General features: G+C 51.9%; 5 protein-coding genes across 5 annotated transcripts; 3 read left to right on the top strand and 2 right to left on the bottom strand.

The window, feature by feature from the left end:
* Nucleotides 1–1305: 1305 nt before the first annotated feature.
* SAPIO_CDS1578 (uncharacterized protein) lies at nucleotides 1306–2834 on the bottom strand (the record flags this gene model as incomplete). The annotated part of the gene is made up of 6 exons (XM_016784814.1): nucleotides 1306–1406; nucleotides 1478–1763; nucleotides 1845–2159; nucleotides 2239–2530; nucleotides 2626–2688; nucleotides 2761–2834. 6 exons carry the CDS (start codon nucleotides 2832–2834, stop codon nucleotides 1306–1308), a joined length of 1131 nt encoding a protein of 376 aa, XP_016645571.1.
* Nucleotides 2835–3851: 1017 nt separating this feature from the next.
* SAPIO_CDS1577 (uncharacterized protein) lies at nucleotides 3852–9224 on the top strand (the record flags this gene model as incomplete). Its single annotated transcript, XM_016784813.1, has 4 exons — nucleotides 3852–3972; nucleotides 4065–6387; nucleotides 6453–7125; nucleotides 7260–9224. The coding sequence occupies 4 exons, from the start codon at nucleotides 3852–3854 to the stop codon at nucleotides 9222–9224; spliced, it is 5082 nt and encodes a 1693-aa protein (XP_016645570.1).
* Nucleotides 9225–9619: 395 nt separating this feature from the next.
* On the bottom strand, nucleotides 9620–11666 carry SAPIO_CDS1576 (uncharacterized protein; the record flags this gene model as incomplete). The annotated part of the gene is made up of 3 exons (XM_016784812.1): nucleotides 9620–9903; nucleotides 9997–11469; nucleotides 11588–11666. 3 exons carry the CDS (start codon nucleotides 11664–11666, stop codon nucleotides 9620–9622), a joined length of 1836 nt encoding a protein of 611 aa, XP_016645569.1.
* A 2237-nt stretch (nucleotides 11667–13903) lies between these two features.
* On the top strand, nucleotides 13904–15017 carry SAPIO_CDS1575 (uncharacterized protein; the record flags this gene model as incomplete). Its single annotated transcript, XM_016784811.1, has 3 exons — nucleotides 13904–14108; nucleotides 14322–14410; nucleotides 14508–15017. 3 exons carry the CDS (start codon nucleotides 13904–13906, stop codon nucleotides 15015–15017), a joined length of 804 nt encoding a protein of 267 aa, XP_016645568.1.
* Nucleotides 15018–18457: 3440 nt separating this feature from the next.
* On the top strand, nucleotides 18458–21471 carry SAPIO_CDS1574 (uncharacterized protein; the record flags this gene model as incomplete). Its single annotated transcript, XM_016784810.1, has 2 exons — nucleotides 18458–21367; nucleotides 21460–21471. 2 exons carry the CDS (start codon nucleotides 18458–18460, stop codon nucleotides 21469–21471), a joined length of 2922 nt encoding a protein of 973 aa, XP_016645567.1.
* Nucleotides 21472–22438: the final 967 nt, after the last annotated feature.

The following is a 22438-nucleotide window of genomic DNA, read 5'->3' as shown; positions in this document are numbered from 1 at the left end:
TTTCCCCCCCTTTCCCTTTTCCCTTTTTCTGCTTCTTCCTCACCAGCTAATATCAAAACTTCAACTTGTACTTGTACACTGTACATTTCTCCACTGGAACCCTGGATTCGCCACCACACGTGGGATTCTGTCGGCCCTCAAACTATCGATGCAGGTGCATCATGTTTGGTCATAACCGCTGCAGAATTTTACATCTCGCACGCCGAAGGAATAAAGGTCTGTTTGAAGGAGGGGACAAACAATTTTCATTCTGAATCATCAGGATCATCCCGCCTCTGACTTGGCAAATGCACTGGGGGTAACACCGAAGCTTGCATCAAGACACTGTTTGGCAAGAGCACCAGTTGCAAACGACCACGAGCCAGAGGAGTGGGCGGACAAGGTACATGTACCCCTTGAACAGCTCGGTCAATTTGCTGGCTCGTTTAATGCGGGAATTAGCACGAAAAAAAAATAAATCCCATGTCGCAAGCTTAATTCTTCCGTCTGAGACAACACTAAGGAGTTGAGTAGTGCACAGCAGAAAGAAACTGTCCTCATCAGAAAATTATCACTTCGTCTCTGCAGGAGGAGAACCCAGACGGGATTGCTGGCTGCTTCCGATATTTACTTGTAGATTTTCTTTCGGCGAAGAACTGGGCATTTTAGCACGGACTCAACCACCGAGGTCACCGGCTCATGGTCGCGCTTTGCAAAGTAAAACCCTGCAAAACACGAAGTCACGTGGGTCGCGTCTTGGCTCCGCCAGCTGGCACCACTTGAGTTCAAGCTGGGCTCCAGCGCGATGAGGGCTTTCAAGTTTTTCAGGACTGCTCAAGACGAGTGTCACTTTGGGGTTTATGATCTCTTCACTCCATCTAGGCCGTCCCGGCCTCATTTTCTACTCCTTGATGGAGTCAACCGTTTTCTGACTCTGGGGTACGTGGAGCGGCAAAGCCATTATAAGTAAGAGTGAGAGAATTGTATAATTGTTTCGAGGAAGAAGTTCTTGACGACCATGGGGGGCTAATCGAGCTGATTGGAATGAGATGGGAGACGAGAGAGGGAGAGCGTAAACGTTAGTAGATCTCGGAATCGCTCCCCAAAGTCATCGCCCCCTCCTCTCTCATATACACCCCATCCCTCATCTTCGTTCATTTGCCTCTGCTTCCTCCTGACGGGAAATCTAGCAGGCGGGAATGGTGATAGCGTTCATGGCATTGACCTCTTCCAAGAATACCATGACGACATCTAAGCCCCACGAACTAAAAGTTGACCGGACCCTGAAAGTTATTCCCCTGTACAACTTTCCCACCACCGTAGTTATTAATCGTCCCCGTCGTCACACTCCCAATATAACGCGGGGGGGCCGGTGACGGTGACGGCGAAGACGGGGGTGGCGTCTGAATCGCCGGCAATCCATACCACTGCCAGCCCATATCTGTTATTCCTTGCCCACCCGGCACGGGAGGTACATGCCCCTGGTACCCTGACGAACGCCCTGGTGGCGGGACCGAGTTAAACGGCGCCTGCCCCGCCCAACCCGGCATACCGCCGTACAACGCCGGACCCGGAACAGGATTCTGTGCGCCGACATTACCCTGATGCAGGGGCTGCTGCGCCGCGGTGCTCCTCTGAAGCTCTCTAACCCAGCGCAGTATCTCAGTCGACACAGACAGGTAGCCGGGGTCTTCGTCGCTGGAGAACTTGGGCATGTCCATGTGATTGTTGTGTATTCCAATGGCGTTGTATGCCGGAAGAATAGCCGAATGCTTCGGAACAATCTACAAGAAGTCTTTACTTTAGTCCCTAAGAAAGAGAAGACAAAAACTCAAACGGGAGGGGGCCGCATGTCTAAAGCTCACCTCGCCTATGCCCCTCACGGGCAACTCCTCATAGAAGCAGGTAATCCTCAACGCCGGCCGCCCCTGATCCTGTCGACTCCTAACCATATTATGAAAATCCGTCTGAATGAGCGCCAGTACCTCGGACTCGGGCTGCAGGGCTCTCAAAAGACTCGCGTCCGTCCTCTTGACGACGCCGGTGATCTGACCAAGAACGCTAGCCCAGTTCGCCAGCGCCGATCCGCAGTGCGGTGTTGCGAGGAAACAGACTCCGTACGTCGCGTCGTAGATGCGCCGGATGTGAGGCTCTGCACTATTCCGCGAGGCAATCATTGCCTTTCTCCATTTTTCGATTCAGTTCTGGTAACGCGGCCAGTGGAGGAAAAGGGGGGTGGAGAGAGCTTGATCAACTCACATCCTCAAAGACAAGGCCACCAAGGCTATGCGTCACGAACAAAATCGGCCGCTCCTCCGTATCCGTCCTCTCGCGCAGCTGCACAAGCGCATTAACGAGGTTCGTTGCGTGGTTGCGGATACGATTCTGCGATGCCACGGCCCAGAAATGAACAACGTCAGCGTCGTAGCCGAACGTGAAGATGCGCGTTCTAGGTACGTCGTTCTTGAGGAGGTGAACGGGCCAGAATACGCCGTTTTTGGAGGTCCATGTTGTTTCGCGGTTTCCTGTGAGACCATGGACGAAGACGATGCTGTATTTGGGACATATTTCAGTATCGTTGCTTCGTTTTATTTTTCCTACTCCCCTGTATCTTTGTCCGTCGGGGGATTAAGAACAAAAACGTACTCGGCAACCGCTTCTTCGGAGTCATGACACTTCTTTAGGCCGTATACACCCTTCGTCGAGTATCTGGGCGTTTCGCGAAGGGTTAGAAACTGTACGGAGTGATCCGGAGTGAAGTCCGTAGTGGCAGGCCCTCACCCTGTGGTTGAGCCCTCCCCGCTTGTGGGAGGACACGTATCGTCGATTGTTCCTACGGCGTTTCTCGAAAACATGGCACTTTAGGACTAAAGTCAATTTCTCAATGAACGAGTTTGTGTCGGGAGAAGTTTCTTGTTGGGTTCGTCCCTAAGAACTGGTAGGGACGACATGACCCGCACACCAGGATTACGGATACGAATTCCCTATCCCCTCACCCTCCCGGGTCCCATCAATCGTCTCCTCTCATGGCTGAGACAGCTCGCGAATCACAGGGCACCCCTCAGTCCTTCGAAGACACTACACAGGATACTGATGGATTCTTTCCTCTTCACCCTCCCCTATCCAATAATCTTCGCCCGCCCTCATATCACTCACTACCAAAACCGGAGCTGACAACCCCCCATGGAACAGACAAGTTCCATCTCCCGCATGCGGTACCAGGTTCAGGCCGTGACGACGACCAGGCTGAGCTTACTCAACGCCAAACGTGAAGGTGTAGGTAGTGTGTGTGAAGTAGATCAAGCCGCTCGATAGATATAACCAATAATGGCATACTGCCCCCCGCCCATTCGACCAATTCCGCTCTCAGCACACAATAAAGTGGGAACCGAAGTTATTTTCTGCAGACCACTATCTTTGCCGTTTCCCCTCCGATTGGACAGCCCGCTCCGAGCTTGCAAAGTCTCCAGGTGCAGGGCGAGCATCATGTGCGGCTTACAACGTCGCAGGGGGTTAATTAATGTCAGAGCCTGGCTCTTATTCGATCCCCAGACGCCCGTTTGGATCCCCCGCAGAGGTGCCTGGGTGCAGGCTCGGGTGAGGCCAGGCTGCCGGGGTCAGTTGGGTGTGAAGGACACTCAGGCTCTGACTGACAGGATCACTGAACGACTCCTGGGCTGGTCCTGGCCCTTGATCAAGATACATCCCAACTCTTCGATTCCTTGTCCGCTCCCCCGCCCTCTGTCCTCTCACTTGCATGCCTTTTGCTAAGCAAGTTTTTTTTAGATGCAGCCAAGAACTCCGAAATTGGCAATTCTTCTGTTTTTAACAACCTCGTGAGCCACAACTTGTGCTGTGGATGATCGACCACAATGGAGAACTTCACGTCGAAAAAGGGCTTCTCCCACATGGGAAGTGTCATCACGGGAACGGTCAACAACCACGGCCTCCACATGAGCGGAAACCACTTCAGCGGCGCAGTTACTATCCTCGGTGCGTGGTGCCGCCACTTTCCCCTACCTCGAACTTACATTGTGTCTTGTTGGCTCTCAACACGCATCTTCTAACCCAGAGTTAAACACCAGGCAAGCACAGCGACGAATCCAAAGAAGACCTGTGCAAGAAGGCCCTATTCCTAACAAACCCCATCGACGACAAGACGCAAATAGAAGACAACAACGACCAACTCATTCCAGGTATTTGCCAATGGATCCACAATCACCCCAGCTTCAGAAGCTGGCACGCGGACACGAGTAACTCCGACCTGCTCTGGGTTTCTGGCGCCCACGGCATGGGTAAGACGATGATGTCCTTGTTCCTGATCGAAGAGATCAAGAGGATGCAGATGCAGGCTCGCGGGGGTGGCCTCGTTCTTTACTACTTCCTCGATTCCTGCAACGAGAAGCGCAATACGGCCGTGTCAATCCTGCGCGGACTCATTTTCATGATGATCCGGCAATACTCGGAGATGATACATTATCTCATGTCGGACTTTGAGTACCAGAGGGAAAGCCTGTTTAGTCAGAGCTCGCTGGAAGCGCTCTGGCGAATCTTCGAGGCGATGCTGAGCGACCCGAGAGCGGCGAGGGTCATCTGCGTCATTGACGGTCTGGACGAGTGCCAGCAGGACTCGCTCAAGCCGTTTCTACGCAAACTCTCAAATTTCTACGAGAACCAACAGAATATCCAGCAACTCACGCAGACTCACAACCTCAATCCCGCCCTCTTGAACCCCGTCGCGTCAATGAAGATGGTTCTTCTCAGCCAGGAAGAGCCCGCTTGTCTAACGGAATCTCTGTCGCACTTCCCCCGTGTTAGGATAGAGGAGGCGGCGCTCTACTCGGGGCAACCAAGACCAGCAGCGGAAACAAAGATGAGACCCCAAGCCGGGTCGGCGAAGAAGGCTACTGCCGGGAAAGGTGTTAAGGGAGGGCTGTCATCCGCCGTCCAGCTCGCACTGAAAAAGAAGAGAGTTGAGGAAGCCAAGGCTGCTATTGCCAAAGCGGAGGCAAATGCTGAAGCAAAAGCGCAGTCACAGGCCGTTGCAGCTTTAGGGCAACAGGTTTCCAAGCTAACCGTGAACGATCCGGAGAGTAGCCCTGAATCATCTGCTCAAGGCGTCACGGTGCCGGCCGATCAGTCCCAAACTGTGGTGAAAGCAACGGGGGAGTATGTCTTCGATGAAGAAGTAGTAGATGATGTTGGTTCCATCCAATACGAGGAGGACGTCGCGGCGGAAGAAGAGGCGGAGCTAGTACTGCCACTCGCGCTCTACATTAGAGCTAAGGTCTCCGAACTAGTCCAAGAACAAGGCTCCAACCCGGCCGAGGTATCAATCGCGGAGATTCTCAAAGCCCGCGGAGACGGCACCTTCCTCTGGGTCGACCTAGCCATCGGAGAGCTCAAGCGGTACGCCCCAGAGCACTCTCTCCAAGTCGCCGAGCAGCTACCCTCCGACGTCAACGAAATGTATTGCCGAATCCTGCGCCAGATCCCTCCGCATATGGTCCAACTTGTTGCTGCAGTCCTGAGATGGGTCGTTGCAGCTCGTCGTCCGCTAACAATCAACGAACTGTCGGCTGCGTTGACGCACATGGGATTCTCAACCAACGACCCGCTCGGCATGACGAAGCAGGGCATCGCCGCGTGTAATCCCCTGCTCAAGCTGAACAAGGACGGTGTAGTTAACATCACGCACACGTCATTCAAGAATCTGTTGACAGCTCCCTCGGGCGCGCCGTGGATCGACGCAAACTTCATGCAATTCCACGTTAACGTCGCCGACGTCGACGGAGACATATCCAACTTCCTCCTCAGCTACCTCGAGAGAGGTTGCTTGAGTGATGGCTCGTCCTCGGTTGTGGAGGACCCGTCAAAGTATAACCAGCGCTGCGTACAGTTCCCCCTATTCTCGTACGCCGTCGTATTCTGGCCCGATCACCTACGATCGGCGTCTCGTCCGACCCTGAACCTAGGCGCCCCATTCTTCGCGAAGAAGTCCGTCTCTAGGAAGAATTGGTGGTTATCATACTACCCCGAGACGACAAAGAAGGGCCCAATGCTGGCGCCGCGCGACTTTGGCTTGCTACACTTGGCTGCCTACCTCAATCTTCCGATTCTCGCCCACCACCTAGAGCAAAGAGGCGAAGTAAAACCGCGCATCGACAGTCGCGACAGCCATGGCAACACGCCGCTTGCGTTGGCGGCCTCGACTGGCGGTATGGACATGCTCGTCTTTCTTATGCAGCGGGGCGCTTCTCATGAGTGCCTTGCTGAGAACGTGTTTGAGTTGGCGTGTAGGAAGGGACAGGCCGCGGTGGTGGAGTACCTTTTGAATTTGGGGTATAACCCAAATGTTCCGGCTAGAGATGTCGGTGCGCTTGAGTCTCTAGGCAAGAGTGCTCGATGGTAGGCATTGCACACGGTCCTTCTTCATGTTGGGAGCAGGCAAGGCTAACAAAACATACGTTTAGGATCCACGGAATAGTTAGCGAAGGAGTAGAGTTGGATATTGACTTGTGGAGACTCATGACACGGGATACAGGGACCGGTGGAACGCCCCTCTACTCCGCAGCTCTCGGCGGCCACACCGAAGTCGTCAAGCTACTCCTGAGTAGAGGCGCCAATGTCCACGCGGCCACCACGAAGCGATGGACCGCACTACACGGCGCATCCTGGACCGGCCAAACCGAATGCGTCAAGCTACTCCTCGATCACGGCGCTAAAGCTCTCGAAGTCACCGATAACGGCTGGAATCCGATGCACTGCGCAGCAGCGCGAGGCAAAGCCTCCCTCGTCCAGTTCTACCTGAAGCTCGGGATGCCCATCGACGCCTTAACCGTCAAAAGGAAGAGCGCTCTTCACTTAGCCGCTTACAATGGCAGTGCGCCAACCCTGCGTGTCTTGGGGGCCGCGGGGGCGTCCGCGAATCTTCAGTCGCATAAGGGAGAAACGCCGCTGCATTTGGCGACCCGGAGATCGAAGCCTGAAGCTGTTGAGGCTCTGCTTGCTGGGGGTGCTGAGAGGACGATACCGAACAATGTGGGAGCGACCCCTCTTGACACAGTTAAGATGATCAAGGGGACTTTGAGCGAGGACAATGCAGAAGTCCTAAGAATCCTTGAGACATTTGGAACGCCTGGTTATGTGAGTACTGCATTGTGGCATTCTTTTTTTTTTTTCTTTTTTTTTTTTCTTTTTTTTTTTTTTTTTTTTTTTTTTTTTTAATTCTTTCTCTTACATTTGATTTTCGTCAGTATCAACTAATGAGTGTGTTCCAGATTCCATGGGCACCCAAGGTAGATCCAAACGCGGCAGCGGTCGCACCAACACAGAATCAAGTGACAGGGCCAGCTGGGCCAGCAATTACCGGAATCCAGGCTAGCTTCCAGTTCACGAGCCAGCAAGCCTCGTACTACCAACAGGGCGGAGTTGGTGTGCAAGGAGGAGCGGCGATGCCAACTACCCCGATACCAAATCCATACATGGCACCGCAATCCTACTGCAACACTCCACCCCCGCCGTATACACAGTCCCCGGCATTCCAAGTCAATCCTCAGACTGGTTACTTACCCGAAAAGCAGGCCCAAGCATCAGCTCCCGTCATCCCATCTCAGACCGGCCATCAAGCTAATATTCCCAATATGGTGTACCGAAACACGGCGGACACGGGTGCTTCGTTTAACGGAGCCCAGCCAGGAGGCGCGCAGGATTATACTAGCACACCTACAACGGTATATCCCGGGATGGGTGGTGGCACCAGCCAACAACAGGTCGAAACCCCGATGTACCAGAATACCACTGCCCCAGGAATGAGTGCAATAACCACGCCTCTATCCCCTTATCCTCAAACACAAGCTCCCGGGTTGGTTGAGCACCCAGCAAGAGCAACCACAGCAAACCTAATGTACCAGAGTTCAGCTGTTCCAGGATTCAATGCCAATGGAACAACGCCAGTTGCAACTTTCCCGCAAAGCAATGGTCTGGCCGGGAAGCCAATTGAAAGTCCAGTTCATACAGCCGTTGGAAGCGGACCGGCGTTGCTCACACCATCCTATCAACAGACGACTGGGCCGAGCCAACAGTCAGTGACGGTCCCGGTTCACGGCGCTCCCCAAGCAAACGCGGCCTATGCACCAGCCGCCCCGTCACACGCAATACATCAGCCACCTTCTAGCACCGCCACTGTTTTCTCGGAGACCGCTCCTTCGAGCCTGTTCGCCGAGCAGCAGCCAGCGGCAGAGCTACAGGCGGAGGTTGCCGTTCCCCAGCAAGATGCGTCCCCGTCAGCACCTACCAGACAACCGACCATTCAAATCCAAGACTTGGGGAGTCACCAAGAATTACCAGTTGAGCACTCTAATACCATTCAAGGACACCAGGGCCAGCCGGCCAACCCGACAACCATCTCGCCTCCTCTGCGACGAGATACGCAACCGAACGCCTGGAATATCAACTCAGCTCCAGCCCTCCCACAACAGCAGACACAAGTTCCGGTCGCCAGTCTCACGCCAACTCCATCGCCGCAGCAACACAGTTACCAGCAGAACTTAACAGGTGTCTCGTCTTTCCCTCTGCAAGGGGCCTTCCCGACAGGCGTGTCGAATATCACGCCCGTTCCCGCCGCGCCGCAATGCAATGCCCAGCCGAGCATTTCTCCAATATTGCCATCTCAGCAGCCCTTCCAGCAGCAACAGCAACAGCGACAGTGGCCAGCATCGACCCAGATCCCAGCCCGGCAGCAGACTTGGCCCACCACAGCTGTACAGCCGATTCCACAAGCCCAAACCCTCGTGACGCTTTTGCCAACTGCCCCTCACCAACCCTGGAGCCAGTCCGGGGTACTTTCACCCCCTTCAGTCCCGCAAACGACAGGGGTAGGGTATCAAAGCCAGCCGAGCCATATGGCACCCGCTCCAGTACCGAGTTATAACCCGAGTGCGTTCCCAACAGCACCCACAGCATCTACCCTATCGACACCGCAGACGACGGGACAAGTAGTCTTCACCCCTCCAGGGTCAACAGGTTATGGTGCACAGCAGCAGCAGGCATGGCAGAACCCGCAGTACCCCCAGCAATCCGGGTATGTCCCACAGCAGTATGGCCCACAGGGCGGTTCTCTGGCCGTGAGCTACACGCCTAGTCAGTATTGGGCAACGGAGCAGATGCAGTTTAGGCCGCCGACGGGTCAGACAGGGATGCAGAAGAAGAGGAGCATCATGAACCTGGGTGGGCTACTAAAATAAAGGGAGAAGTTGCAGAGGTTGATCTGGGGTTTTTGGGTATTTGTACTTGTGTATTAGTTTGATTTCATGCCATTCTTGGTTTCATCGCGCTTCTCTTTTGGTTGAAGGTTGAGTCTTCCAGGGCAAAGAAGTGTTTGACATGTACCTTGAGAGTGATGGTACATATGAATTGATTGCTATGTGTATAGTAATAGAGAAAAGTCTCCCCAATGAGGGCAAGTATAAAAACAACCGCTAAAAAGAATGACAGCCAAATTATGCATTAAAAACCATAAACAGCTTTCCCAACCCTTGTGAGCATGTAATGTAGAACGCGCCCTCAAAGGCGCACCAGACGTAAGTCTAAGCTTAGAACCAGGAATTTTTTGTCATGCCAGACAATGTAATGCACTTTTTTACCAGTGGGGAGTGTTGACAGCCAAGCCCATGAGGCAGCCTCCAATGAGACCAGCAATGGGGATGGTCATAATCCAAGAGAAGAACAGGAGGAAGAATCGCTTCCAGTTAACAGCCTTGAAGGTGCCGTTGCAGAGACCAACGCCAACAGTCGCGCCAGTGATGCACATAGAAGTAGAGACGGGAAGAGAGTACTGGGAGAAGATAAGAATGGTAATGGCGGCACCCATCTCCATAGAAGATCCTCGGCTGGGCGAGTGGTATGTGAGCTTGTTACCCATGACTATTTAACCAAAAGAATGTTAGCAACACCGATCCCAAAAGGTGAAAAGAAGCACAAGAAAGGCCTCAGATTCCAACTTTAAGCATAACTAACCCTTCATAATATTATAACCGTATGTTATGAAGCCAATGCAAATCATAGCAGCGGTGATGCCGAGTTGCCACATGGGCACTTCAGCCTTGGAGGCGCTGGGCTTTCCGGTCGACCAGGCAGCGTACATACCAGCCCAGACACCCACAGCGTTACCGACGTCGTTAGCGCCGTGGGCGAAGGAGGCAGTGCAGGCAGTGATGACCTGTACGTAGGAGTAGAGATGTTCGACTTCGTTGGAGTACTTGGGGGCGTAGCTGTAAACGCGCTCCATGCGCTTACCCTCGGGGGATCCGCGAATGCCAATCTGGGCAGTGTGGATATCGTAGTGCGTTCCGTAGAGAAGCGCGACAACGATCTGAGCGGGGATGCGCTTGACGAGGGCGATGAGGTTGTGTGTCTCGTGGATGGAGCCGGCGCCGAGCCTGTTCCTGTGGAGGTGGCGCATGGCCCAGCCGAGGGGGCCCTTCGTCTTCCTCAGGTTGGCGTGGTGCTTTTCCTGGGCCTCGGCAAGGAGTCGCTTGTACTCCTCGTGGGGATTCTCAGAGACTACAAGACCCTTCTCGCGGTCGTCCACAGACGATGTGCTAGCGATTTTGACGTCGTTGCCGGTGGCAGTGGTCTTGGATTCCAAGACACCCTGGTGTGGGGTGGAGGGGGCGGTGGCGTCATCGGAATCGCTGTCCTCCTGGACGACGGCATAGTTGGGAACCTTGGCCTTGGTGTTCTCGGCATCAGGGGGAGCAGGCCGCTTGAGGAGAAGGGGGCCCTGGAAGATCATCCACCATTTGAGGGTGTAATCCTTCTTGACAACCTTGGCGTGGACGTAGGGAACGAAGAAAAGAGCGGAGAGGAAGAAAAGTCCGAAGCCGACACCAAGAGAAACAGAGGCGATGTACCAAGCGGGCTTCTTGTCTAGGCCTAGCCTAGGAGAGCCCTTGTACACGACGGAGAGAGAGCAGACGGTGCCGGCAATGAGGAAGAAGAAGGGCGACGTCCACACAGCCCAGGGCAAAGGCTGCTTTCGCATGTGGACAGTCACCTTGATGAGCATGAAGATGATGGCGCCGAAGCAGCCGGAAATGAAGGGGGCCATGGCCAAACCGGCAAAGATAGCGCCGAGACCGGTACCCTTGTTCCATCCCCATTGCACCTTGCTGGCGCCGACGGCAGCAACACCGACACCGGCGATGGACGAAACGAGAGAGTAGGTCGATGAGACGTGAGCGGAGTTGCGGGTACACCACATCACCCAGGTGGCAGCACCGGCGGAGGCACAAGCGAAGGCAAGGAGCTGCACGCCGGCGTTGTCGCCAAAGGACGAGCTGGGGATGATACCATTCTTGATGGTGGAGGCGGTTCTCGCGCCGACGGCTAGAGCTCCGGTTAACTCGAATATCACGCACAGGACCATAGCCTGGCGGTAAGTGACGGATCGGGAGGAGACGCTGGTAGCCCAAGCGTTGGCAACATCGTCTGTACGAAGAAGGAGTTTGTTAGCCTCAGGGTACTATGCGGGGACGGGATCGACAAAGTAAAAAGACAAAAAGCAAAAAGTTAAAACAAGGGCTTGATAAGGTTGCGGAGCACTTACTGGCGCCATTGTTGAATGCCTCAAGCAGCGCAAAGAGCGTGCCGATGGCAAAGATGTAGGTGTAAGCGTCGAGAGCCATTGTCGCGGTTTTGGCTTGCACTGCACTGCACTTCTTGGTGAGCTCGAGTCCTCAGTGTGGCCGACTTATCCGGTCCTCAAAACTAAGAGGCAAGACTGAGGTATTTATATATATTCTTTGCCCACGTTGCCTCCCATCGCCCGAACGTGCTCATCTCTTTCCAGTGTCACGGTGCTGGCGTATTACTCCACAGAAGATAGAATGAACGGACGAGCTGTGATGCTTAGAGAGCCATCTCGGTGCTGAATGAGACTAGCGCTCCGCGCCGGACGCATGGGCTGGCGCGCCCCGAACGGCATAGCGTGGAAAATGCCTGTCGGTCTTCCATTTTGGGCGACCGAGGAGTCCAGCATTCAGCCCAATGGGAAGATGATCTGCCCGATTGCGAGGATAAGCAATAGTTCCCCGAAGCCACTGTGTGATTATTCTCATCAAGACTACGCGGTCCTTTTTTTTTTTACTTTTCCGCCCTCTATTCTCTCTCCTCACTATACGAGCCAATATTCGTGATCAACATACGTCTGGGGCTGCGAATCGGTGTTGAAAATGGGAATGCAACTCCGCACAGACCGACGCCTAGTTGGTCGAGATCGGGAGCCAACAGTTTTCCCTCGATCCCGGAGCCTGTCTACGAAGTACACCAATGCATGTAGCCATGAGGCGGCGTTCCTGCCAAGGAGTCTTGGGTCTCATTTTTCCTCTTGGCGAGTGTCATTCGGTTTTCTTTCCTTGCTGCTTTTTCCGAAGAAGGAGATGTGTCGTGCGACATCCCTTTGAATTGAGGGAAATAGATCTCGCCTGTAATCTTATCACACGATCGTAGATCAGAAGGAGGAAATAGAACATAAAACTCATTCACGAGAGGGCATTGTGTCGCTGTGATAGTCCCACTGGTGATAACCACCAGTTGATTTCTTCCCCCTTCTTTTGTAATCGGGGGCGCCGACTAGGCTCAATACAAAGTGACGGCTGTCACACCTAATGCGGTATTCAATATTCGTCCCAAGCTGTTAACAGAGAAAAAACGAAAAAGAAAAAAGAACGTTTTGGAGGGGCTTTTCGCCACGACCCCGCGGTGATTCCGCAAAGGAAATAAACTAATAGCAACTATCTTCAGACGTGAAAAGAGAGCCAATGCCCTTCCCACGTGGGCCATGGAAAGTGGAAAAGTGGAAAAAAAAAAAAAAGCGCAGCGCAGGCAGCTGTGGGTTTATGCTTGAGCTTTTTCGAGCTCTCTCTCCAGCCATTTGGAAGATGCTCCGCAGCTAGTCTGAGAGGGGCTAGTATGGGGACGGCTCGGCGCCTCAGACTGGCATAGTCGGACGAACCCAACTGATATCTCTTGCTGAGGAGCACGTGGGCAAAAGTAAAACTGGAGGTTGTCCGAATCTGGTCCCGGTCAAAGATCTTGAAAAATTGAAAACTTTCCTCGGCCAACTGTAAATATAGAACTCATTTTGGGCTTAGAGTTTCAATGCGTCGACCAACAGTTCCCCGGTAAGTGCCTCCTCTCTTCATACACCCCGGGGATGTGTCTAGCAGTCCTATCTAAACCTATACCAAGGGTTTTAAACGTTAGCTCGAGAGATCCTCGCTGCCACCGGACATATCTTAGATCACGTATTGAGCAGGTACATCCTCTAATGTTGTTTGTTTGAAAATACTTATTTAGTACCTCTCATGAGATAGGTCAGGTGGTGGATCTGATCTCTCAAAATAACATTAAAACCCTGGCATAGTATTATGAATGGGGGATGGGGGGGAAGAGACCACTCGACTTGGTCACCGCTCGCCTCTCACTGAGCCTTCTACTTCGTACTTGGCCCATGGGCATTTATCGAAAAGATGGGGGTCTGTACGTAAAGCCTGCTAAATTGGCCACCGTCAGATGATATCGCTGCAACGTAGTGTTGCACTGCCCACTACCTGGAAGGGACTGTGCCTGCTGCAAGTGGGAGACGATAACAATGTAAGCTTCATCCTCGGATCGGGATTTTTCACACAAAGTCCTCGAGAGCATAAGCATCCCTCGGGGATTAATCCCTTATGTTTCCTGAACTTGGTATCTTGTCCGGTAATCGCACATTACATCCGTACGATGTTGTTAAACATACTTGGAATCTGCCATTCCCTCCCGGCAGGGTTCACTGTAGAATGTCGGACCGAATCTCGCCTTGACTGCCACCAATTCAAGACCTGCACAGTGATTAAAAAGCCAAATACCGTCGATATCCTCAATGGCTTTCCTCGGTAGCTACATTTTTGTCGTTGAAACTACTCCCAGTCTCCTACTCTATCCCGCTCTCACTCGCCTTAGAACATGGCGTCTCTTCCGACACATTCCCGGACCACCTGTAGCAAGATGGGCGAAGTTCTGGCTCAGCCGACATGCCCTACCGGGGACCCTATGCCGGACCCTCCAGGAGGTCTGCAACAAATATGGTAAGAAGATAATAGTATTGAGACGAACAGTTATCAAATGAGGAAAATAAGAAAAGAAAAGAAAAAGGAACTGGCATGTCCTAATGTGAGTACATCGCACAAAGGGCCCTCTCGTGCGAACGGACCCCGACTGGGTCGTGTGCAGCGACGTCCACGAAATCCACCGCATCTAGAGCGTACGTTCCGGCTACCATCGTGCGCCGTGGTACAAAGCTGCCGGGCTGGATCCGACGGTCGACAACCTGCTCACCATCATATCTAACAAGGGGCACCAGCGGCTTGCGCATGCACGTCTCGCCGGGGTACGCGGGTAAAGGCGGTCAAAAGATGATATCTGTCCCTTGATACTTCCTGAATCCTGACACCCACGCAATATGTAACGCGTCCATATCCAACCAGGGAATTATTGTCGACACCCAGATCGGCAAATACATCTCCCTGATCGAGCGCAAGTACCTGTCTACGGCGAAGATGACGCGCCTTTGTGACCTGTCTAGGATTATGCAGTATCTCACCCAGGGCGTCATCACCGTCCTCGGATTCGGCAAGGCCGTGGGGCATCTCGACGTTGACGGGGACGTAATTGGGTTCCTTGGTGCAGCGGACTCTATGCTCCTTCCGGGGCATATTGTCACGCTGCTGCCATTCTTGAGAAAGTTGATCGAGATGCCGCTGGTGAGACCGCTTCTCCCCAAGCCGGACGATGGGAGTCCTGTGGGTAAGCTTCTGGGTTTCATCAGAGCGCAGGTGGATGTGCAGTACGGCGTTAACAAGACACGGAACGAGGACGCACTCCAAGCCTTCGTAGACTCCGGTCTCGACCGTACGCAGGTCGAGGCCGAAGCGCTCGTCTTGCTATTCGGTGGGACAGACACGACGGCCACGGCATTGCGTAACACTACATTTTAATTATCCGCCAACCTCAGCGCATACCGTCGACTCCAGGCGGAGATTGACAAAGCCGCTAGTGATACCGGGGGGCCTTCTGCCACACGCCCCATCATTTCCGACGAGGAATCCAAGGCGCTGCGCTGCCCTACCTTCAAGCCTGTATCAAGGAGGGCCTACGCATGTGGCCTCCCATAATGGGACTAATGTGCAAGACTTCCGACGTCGACGACGTGGTGTGCCGGTTCAAGGTGCCGGCTCGGACGTAAGTTGTGTGGTCCGCGCTGGCTATTATACGCAATCCGGGCGTATTCGGCCAGAATGCCGACGTCTTTGAGCCGCGACGGTGGCTTGAGGCTGAGCCGAGCGAACTGCGGCAAATGGAAACTGCGTACGGACTTGTGTTCGTGACTGGAATGAGGTGGAAGTGCTGGGTGTCACGGCACGGAGTGTCCACAGGGCTGCAGCAGGCCGGAGGGAGCACTAAAATCACCCCAGAATAACAGAATCAACATGGAAAACACTCGTCATCTAAATTGGAATAGTATGACGTGGAAAATAGGCTAACTAGAACATACCTATAGAGCTACAGATATACTGAACCTAAAGTATAGGATAAAGCTAGGATAGGGTTGGGCTAGATAAACTAAGAGGGAAACTTTCAGTGTGAAGGGAGAGGTCAAGGGAAGATCATCTGAGGAGCTAGGGGAGGATATAAAAGGGAGGATGCTAGAGGAAAAGAAGGGAGGGGGAATTAGCGATTAGTTCATACTAGACCTACACTTTGGCCTTCGCTAGTTCTACTGTTCCCCTTCACTCTGTGGCAAAGAGACTAGCGTATCTGGAACTGGGCAAGGTGACGTCTGTGGTAATTGACCGCTTACCTCCTTTTCCTCTGGTCCCCATGGCCTGAGAGCAAAAAGTGCTGATAAACGGGGGATACTATGTCTCACATAGCTGCTTCTTCACTTCGATTTTGCCAATGGGAAACCCCGTGAAGCCGTTCTGCTGGGTGAACCTCGGATTCATGGCCCAGTTAGACATGAACGTTGTTATTACGAAGATGGAAAGCAAGCGAATTGGGGAGGACGAGTGAGTAAAGGTCACAATCGCGCGCAGGAAAGTAATATCGCGTTGCGGATTACTTGCGTCTTAAACGTAACAGGGGTCTGAGACTTGGTGCTCTGTTCCCATGCTCATATTGTCTATCGCGTGTTGACACATCGGGCATCGGGCATCGCATTTGAAACCACATTCTATCCCGCCCACAGTTAATACTAGTTTTACAGTGATGTATATACAAAGCCTTTCTCTCTAAGACCCCTTGAACTCAACCCGGGGCTAATGTTCCTCCCCAAGCTTGATAGTCAACTTGGGGCGGCTGGGGATCTCTACTTCAACTGTGAACTACATTTGGCTCTCGACTTACACCAAAGACTTACCCATCACCAAGTCGCTCCTTCCCCCTCACTTCCCATCTCTCCGCCCCTCCGCTCCTTCCCAACCTCACAACCCCCTATAAAAAAACCACACCTGCTTATGTGTTATATGTCATAGTCACGCCCTGGATTACCACCAGCAGCCCATGGCCCGACGGTCAGAAGATGCAGCCAGGAACTGAGATCACTGGTTCACGGGAGGTTCTGGGTTCGAACCCTGACGAGGGTAAGAACGTTAGGATCCGAACTATGAAGACGTTCCGACGGTGTCCAGGGATCGAGTAAAGAAATATCCGCACTCCAAAGAAGATCCCCGCCCAGAGGGTGGTTCGCGGGCGCGCAAGGGCTCGACGGAGCCTAAGGGCGCAACAGAGTTTTTTTTTTGTAATGTGAAGCTAGAATTCAAACTCGTGATGAAAAACTAGGAGGAGTGACATTAATTAATTTTAGACTTGTGGAATCTCTTTCTGCTACTTCTATCTTAGGCCCTTACTGCTTTCTTGAAATTATATCTATAAATTATCTTTATTAAACTGGACAAATCTTTTTTCTTTAGAGATAGCTGTGGGCACTCCCTGCTCGTGATTGTATATTACTCTCTGGAGGCGTCTATAAGAAGAGATGTAACTTGGCCTAGTATTGATATGTATTTTATTCTTCGTGGTGGAGGAGAATTCCTCGCTGCTTGGTGGCCAGGGCTTCTTCAAGATACAATTATTCCTTTTCGACCTGGCGGTGGTGTCTTATTCTTCATCTCAGCTCTGCTATAACTTTCTATACTTCTAACCTTGTAGAGCATATGCTCTCTTCTCGGTTCTCAGCGACCTGGTCCTCAGAACCTGGAGTATCTAATCAGGCTGGAGGATCTGGTGAAGTGCGAGGAATTGGTTAGAGGCGTGGCCTGTCGTGAGTTGTCTGTATAGCTGGCCAGCTTGGATACTTCAGCTATACTGCGCGAATCGGTTTCGTGAGGGGTCCCCTAAGTTGCCAAAGGCTGACCCTCTAGTAAGGAACGTCCAGCAGCAAAGTTGTAGGTAGTCTTCGTTGAACTTTGGGCTTACTAGACTTACTATTTCTGACGCTGCCACTACGATATTTCCTTTTACCAGCAGCCATAAGTTTGCCAAGGGAGGGAAAACTGATTTCGGAATCTGAACCGTCCAAGTCGCTGTCTTTGCTATCTGATGGTATCGAGATCAATTCGCAAGCCAATTCCAGACCTAGGCTATGTACCTACGCACCACTGCTCGTGCAGGTGAAAGTAATGGCAGAATCCACACGATTTGGCGGCACCAGAAGCAGCTTCCCTCTTTTATCAAGTAAGTCTCCAGGTTGTAATTACTACAATTCGCCGTCTGCTTCTTCTGAAGGCTTCACGACTGGCAACACAGGCTCGCTAGAGCCGAGGTCTCTCCCCGGAGTCTGGGATGGACCTAGCCAGTTACCGAATATCTCTTACGAATGCGCCGCTAAAGGAGCATTGGAGTGGTCAAGGGCTGAGCTGAAACTGCGAGCAATGCAGGCATGGCGGGTGTTGCTTTTGCCTCTTTAGCTGATTTGTTAGCTGAGGGATGGCCTGGCTTTGCTATGCGTGGTCGTGTTGGATTATCGGCATGGAATTGGGGCCTAAAGTGTGTGAAAACAGGGATTGTTGCTTCATAAAATCCCTTCCGTTCCAGCCCCGAATTCCTTTCCTTAAATAGCCACCGGTTTCCATCCAGTTCCTACCTGAAATATCAGGTTCCATTTTTACACATGGCCCAACAGGTCGCACAAGGCTCTGGTTCTGGAGGGCCATCGCAGCAGGTGATTCGCCAGGCTCCTCAACAAACGTTGGTGCCTGAACATGAACCCCGCCTCTGCCACTCATCAGGGCGATTGAAGCCTATTGGAATGGGCCATGCCCAAGCGTGACCTCGATCCAATACCACCGTTGTCTCTGACAAGTCCGTCGCGGACTGCGATCGATCGGCCTTACGCCCCAATGCTCGCGGGCTTGCTGTCGATTACCATCCCTCGAAAATGTCAGGTGTAGAAGCGGCGGCTGGTATCAGCCTGCTTTGCAATATCATCCAGATCGCCACTTTCTTGAGAGATGTTATCACCGCGTACAAGAGCATCGAAGATAACCACACGCCGGATCCTCGCCTCGCGCAGATGTGCGAGGCAGTTCGGGGCCTTTATGGGCGCGTATTCGATGAAGTCAATGATGAGAGGCCCCTAAGACAAGGACAACAGGCTTTGGTAGACGCCGCGCAGAAATGTGTAGAACGGACCGAGGAACTCAATCACATGGTGTCTCGGTTGGCGGTCCGCGAAAACAGCCCTCGACTTCGAAAGACGATGACAAAGATTAGCCGCAGTGTCTTATCGATGTGGCAAAAGAAGGACCTCGAGGCCCTCGAAAAGGATCTGGGGAGGTACCAAGGCCTAGTCGACACTCAACTTCTCCTCCATTTATCTAGCCAGACCCGGTCCTCGGAGCAACAGCATCTCAAATCTTTCTCCAGGCTTGACGATCGGCTTAAGCAAGTGTTAGAGTCCTACGAAACAGAAAACTCTACCATTCAACAATTCATCCTAACGGAAAACGGACGGATAAAGACATGTGTCACCGAGACAGGCTCAGACATAACCCGTCAACTAGCCACTGTAGAGTCAGCAATTCGGTCCGACATTAATAAGGTCGAGAACAACCGGTTGGATGAAAGGTCAAAAGCGGAGCAGGAAAAGCGGCACAAGCGCCTACTTGAGAGCCTCTATTTTCCAGAGCGCAACGCAAGATGGAACAGGATCGAGGAGAATTACCCGAGAACTTTTAGGTGGATATTCTCCACCCCTGGAGATTCTCTAGATGAAATGGAGGAAGATGATAGCGACGAAAACGAGGAAGACGAAAGCGACGAAGATGAAATCTCTCTCGCGGATGTGGCGACCTTTGTTCCCTGGCTCCGATCCGATTCTAAAATGTTCTGGATAAGCGGCAAGCCCGGTTCAGGCAAGAGCACCTTGATGAAATATATCATCACCAGCCCAGAGACTTTAGAGCATCTCCAGGAGTGGAATCCGGATGTACGGCTTATTCATCACTTTTTCTGGAAGCCAGGCGTTCCCATGCAGAACTCGGTCGATGGGATGCTTTGCTCCCTACTCTACCAGATGCTAGAACACCAACCCTCTCTTGCTGAATCTTTCAGCGGAAACGGCTTCAACTCCACGTCAAAAAAGACTTACCATGACTGGTCGACGAAGGAGCTGAGAGAAGCCCTCTTCCGCCTGTTAGGTACGGCCAACACTCACTTTTGCATCTTCTTGGACGGTCTTGACGAGGCGGTTGAACACTTGCGCAAGTTTGATATCAAATCGTTGCTTGATGAGTTGGCGGAGCTGGACTGTGTGAAGACATGCGCTTCAAGCCGACCGGAGCCAAAATTTATGACATACTTCGTCGACACTGATCAACTCGCCGTTCATAATCTGACACGACTAGATATTGAGATGCTAGTCCTCGAGCGCCTTGAGAATATGCAGATTCAACCATATTTTCGACAGCATCTAGCCCACATCGTGGTAGAGAGAGCGCAGGGCGTCTTTATGTGGGTTATCCTCGTGCTGAATAGTATCCAAATGGGCATAGAATGCCAGGAGACACCCAAGGCGTGCTTGCAGAGAGTGTCTCGTATGGAACAGGATCTTGATTCGTTGTACAGAGAAATGTGGACTCGGGCAACACACCACGGGATAGACACCAGCACGGCAATACTCTATTTCGATCTGGTTGTCGGGCGCCGTCTTTTCTTTGAGGAGACGAAATTCTCCAAGGTCAGTCTGCTCGAGCTGGCGATGATGGCTGACGGAGGCGGCCTTCTGGAATCTTCCTTCGAAAACAACAGTGTATTAACAGCAGAAAACCTGTTGGAACTAGCTGAGAAGACAATGAAGCAGATTGAGGTTGGATGTGCTGGGCTATTGGAATGTACACCAGAATCAGCCCTCGACTCATTCCAAGTCCGCTCGGACTCCAAAAAACTCGGCGAATATGGCAAGATCCAAGTCGACTTCACGCACCGAACAGTTTTTGACTTCTTTACCGATTCGGAATACGGCCGGAGCATACTTTCAAAATCGTCTTTGACTGACGAAGAATGCTTCATGAGGACCCTGAAAGCCATTATGCTTGAATGCCGCTACCTCGATATAATAGCGACCGGAATTTTTGCCGAGGACACTGCTGGTACCGTAATGAAAAGTACCACCATTATGGAAATCGTCAAATGCGCTCAAAACTACGAAGCGGATCGTTCGGAAACATTGGAGGCTGCGGACTGGATAATCCAAGTTTTGTGGAAGTGGCACCTGGAGGGATATTGGTCTGATAACAACAGTACGGCGACCGAGAAGAACTACTTTTTGCCAAAAGAGCCCGCTAAAATCCATCTCCTCAAATTTGTGGAAGCGCTGACAGCATTTTACCCAAGGATGGCCTGCAAATTTATTCAGGACTTGCAGGCCTCTGACCTTCCTGACTTGCTTCCGATGATCCTATACAGAGCCTGTCCGGACAAGCCTCCTGGTAGCGGATACGACGGGCAACGCGTCGTTCGACATGCCCTTTCTCTGTTTAGAAAACTCAGCGACAACGGAGAATCTACCATACAGGGAGGGTTGAGCCAAACCATGAGTCTAGCCTTCTCTTTTCTACTGCGGCAAATGACTCTTAACCTAGACGAAACCCATCAACAGGGCCGGCTATTGGATCGATACCGAAATCCATTACGCAGTGCAGTTGTCACCATCGAGTCATTCGCGAAACTGGAAACTTTCGATCATCCTTGGGACCAAAGCTTCCTCTTGATGTTAGGTTTCGACTTCGAGAGGGGCTTGATTAAGTGGGACGTAACTGTAGACGACTACGAACTCGCGTCGATGGTGGTCAGTTGCAATGATTTATTCCTGAAGACTTATCTGGCCAGTTTTGAGGGTCTGCAAAACCTGCATGCTTTGGGGCAGAATGCACGATGCAGACCGTCCTTTGAGGTCCTTCTTGTTCGTCATGGATCCGATCATCAGGGCATCCCATTAGGGGAGCCCCCTGTTTCAGTGAGGGCTAAGATGCAAGGCTTGCTCTTCCAAACATTCATCGAGAGGCAAAGCTTCCTCTCCGTTAAAGATGAGTTAAAACAGCTCATCTCGTCGGTAGGAGTTATAAATGTGGAATACCCTGGGGTCTGGGAGTTTATTCGCTGGTGGGATGACGTTTTCATTGAACTTGAGGGTCGTGGTCACTCTATGCATAGATGGTTGATCTTGTATTATATGTGCTAGGTGGACTTGCTATGTAATAAAAGCAAATAGCAAAAATCCGAACCGTTGCAGCCGACTAGCATCCCAGACTCTGCTAAATGGCTCGAAAGGCGGCCAAACACAACAAATAGAGTTAGTTGACCGCTACCGGGTCGACACGATTCACCAGCACACCCGTATTTTGCGAGGGCTTACTCGTCGTCTTCCTCCTCGTCCAAGGGGTCCTAGATTTTTACACTGATTCCGACTCCATCAACCACTTTGACCAAGTCCGTGATGTTTAAACTATACCCTTAGAAGAGAGGGATTATATAGGACATTATAATATGCTCCACCTGAAGTCCCACATATAGATAAAGCAGAGTTGTCTCTGCTGATTATATAGATTCTCTGAAGCTTCTGCTTTAACTAAATGGGGATAAGATATAAGTTTAACTATAGACATATAAATTATATGTCTATCAGACGAATCTATAATCAATATCTGAGCCCCCCCCCCTCTTTTTTTTTTTTTTTTTTCTACATCTTCAGTTGAGGTCAAGTTCAAGTCAAGGGAACGAGGCGCTAATTAAGCCGAATCACAGCACAAAGATTCAAGAATGTTTTGGTCAAGGGAGCATTTATCCCTTTCATGTCTTTTCAAATCATTTTCTTCCTATGTGAAAATAGCCTAGATGTCTTTTCATTATCCTTCCCCAT

The sequence above is a fragment of the Scedosporium apiospermum genome (assembly GCF_000732125.1).
Source record: "Scedosporium apiospermum strain IHEM 14462 chromosome Unknown SEQ_SAPIO_0066, whole genome shotgun sequence".
NCBI lineage: Eukaryota > Fungi > Ascomycota > Sordariomycetes > Microascales > Microascaceae > Scedosporium > Scedosporium apiospermum.
This window is presented reverse-complemented; position numbering and strand designations above follow the sequence as displayed.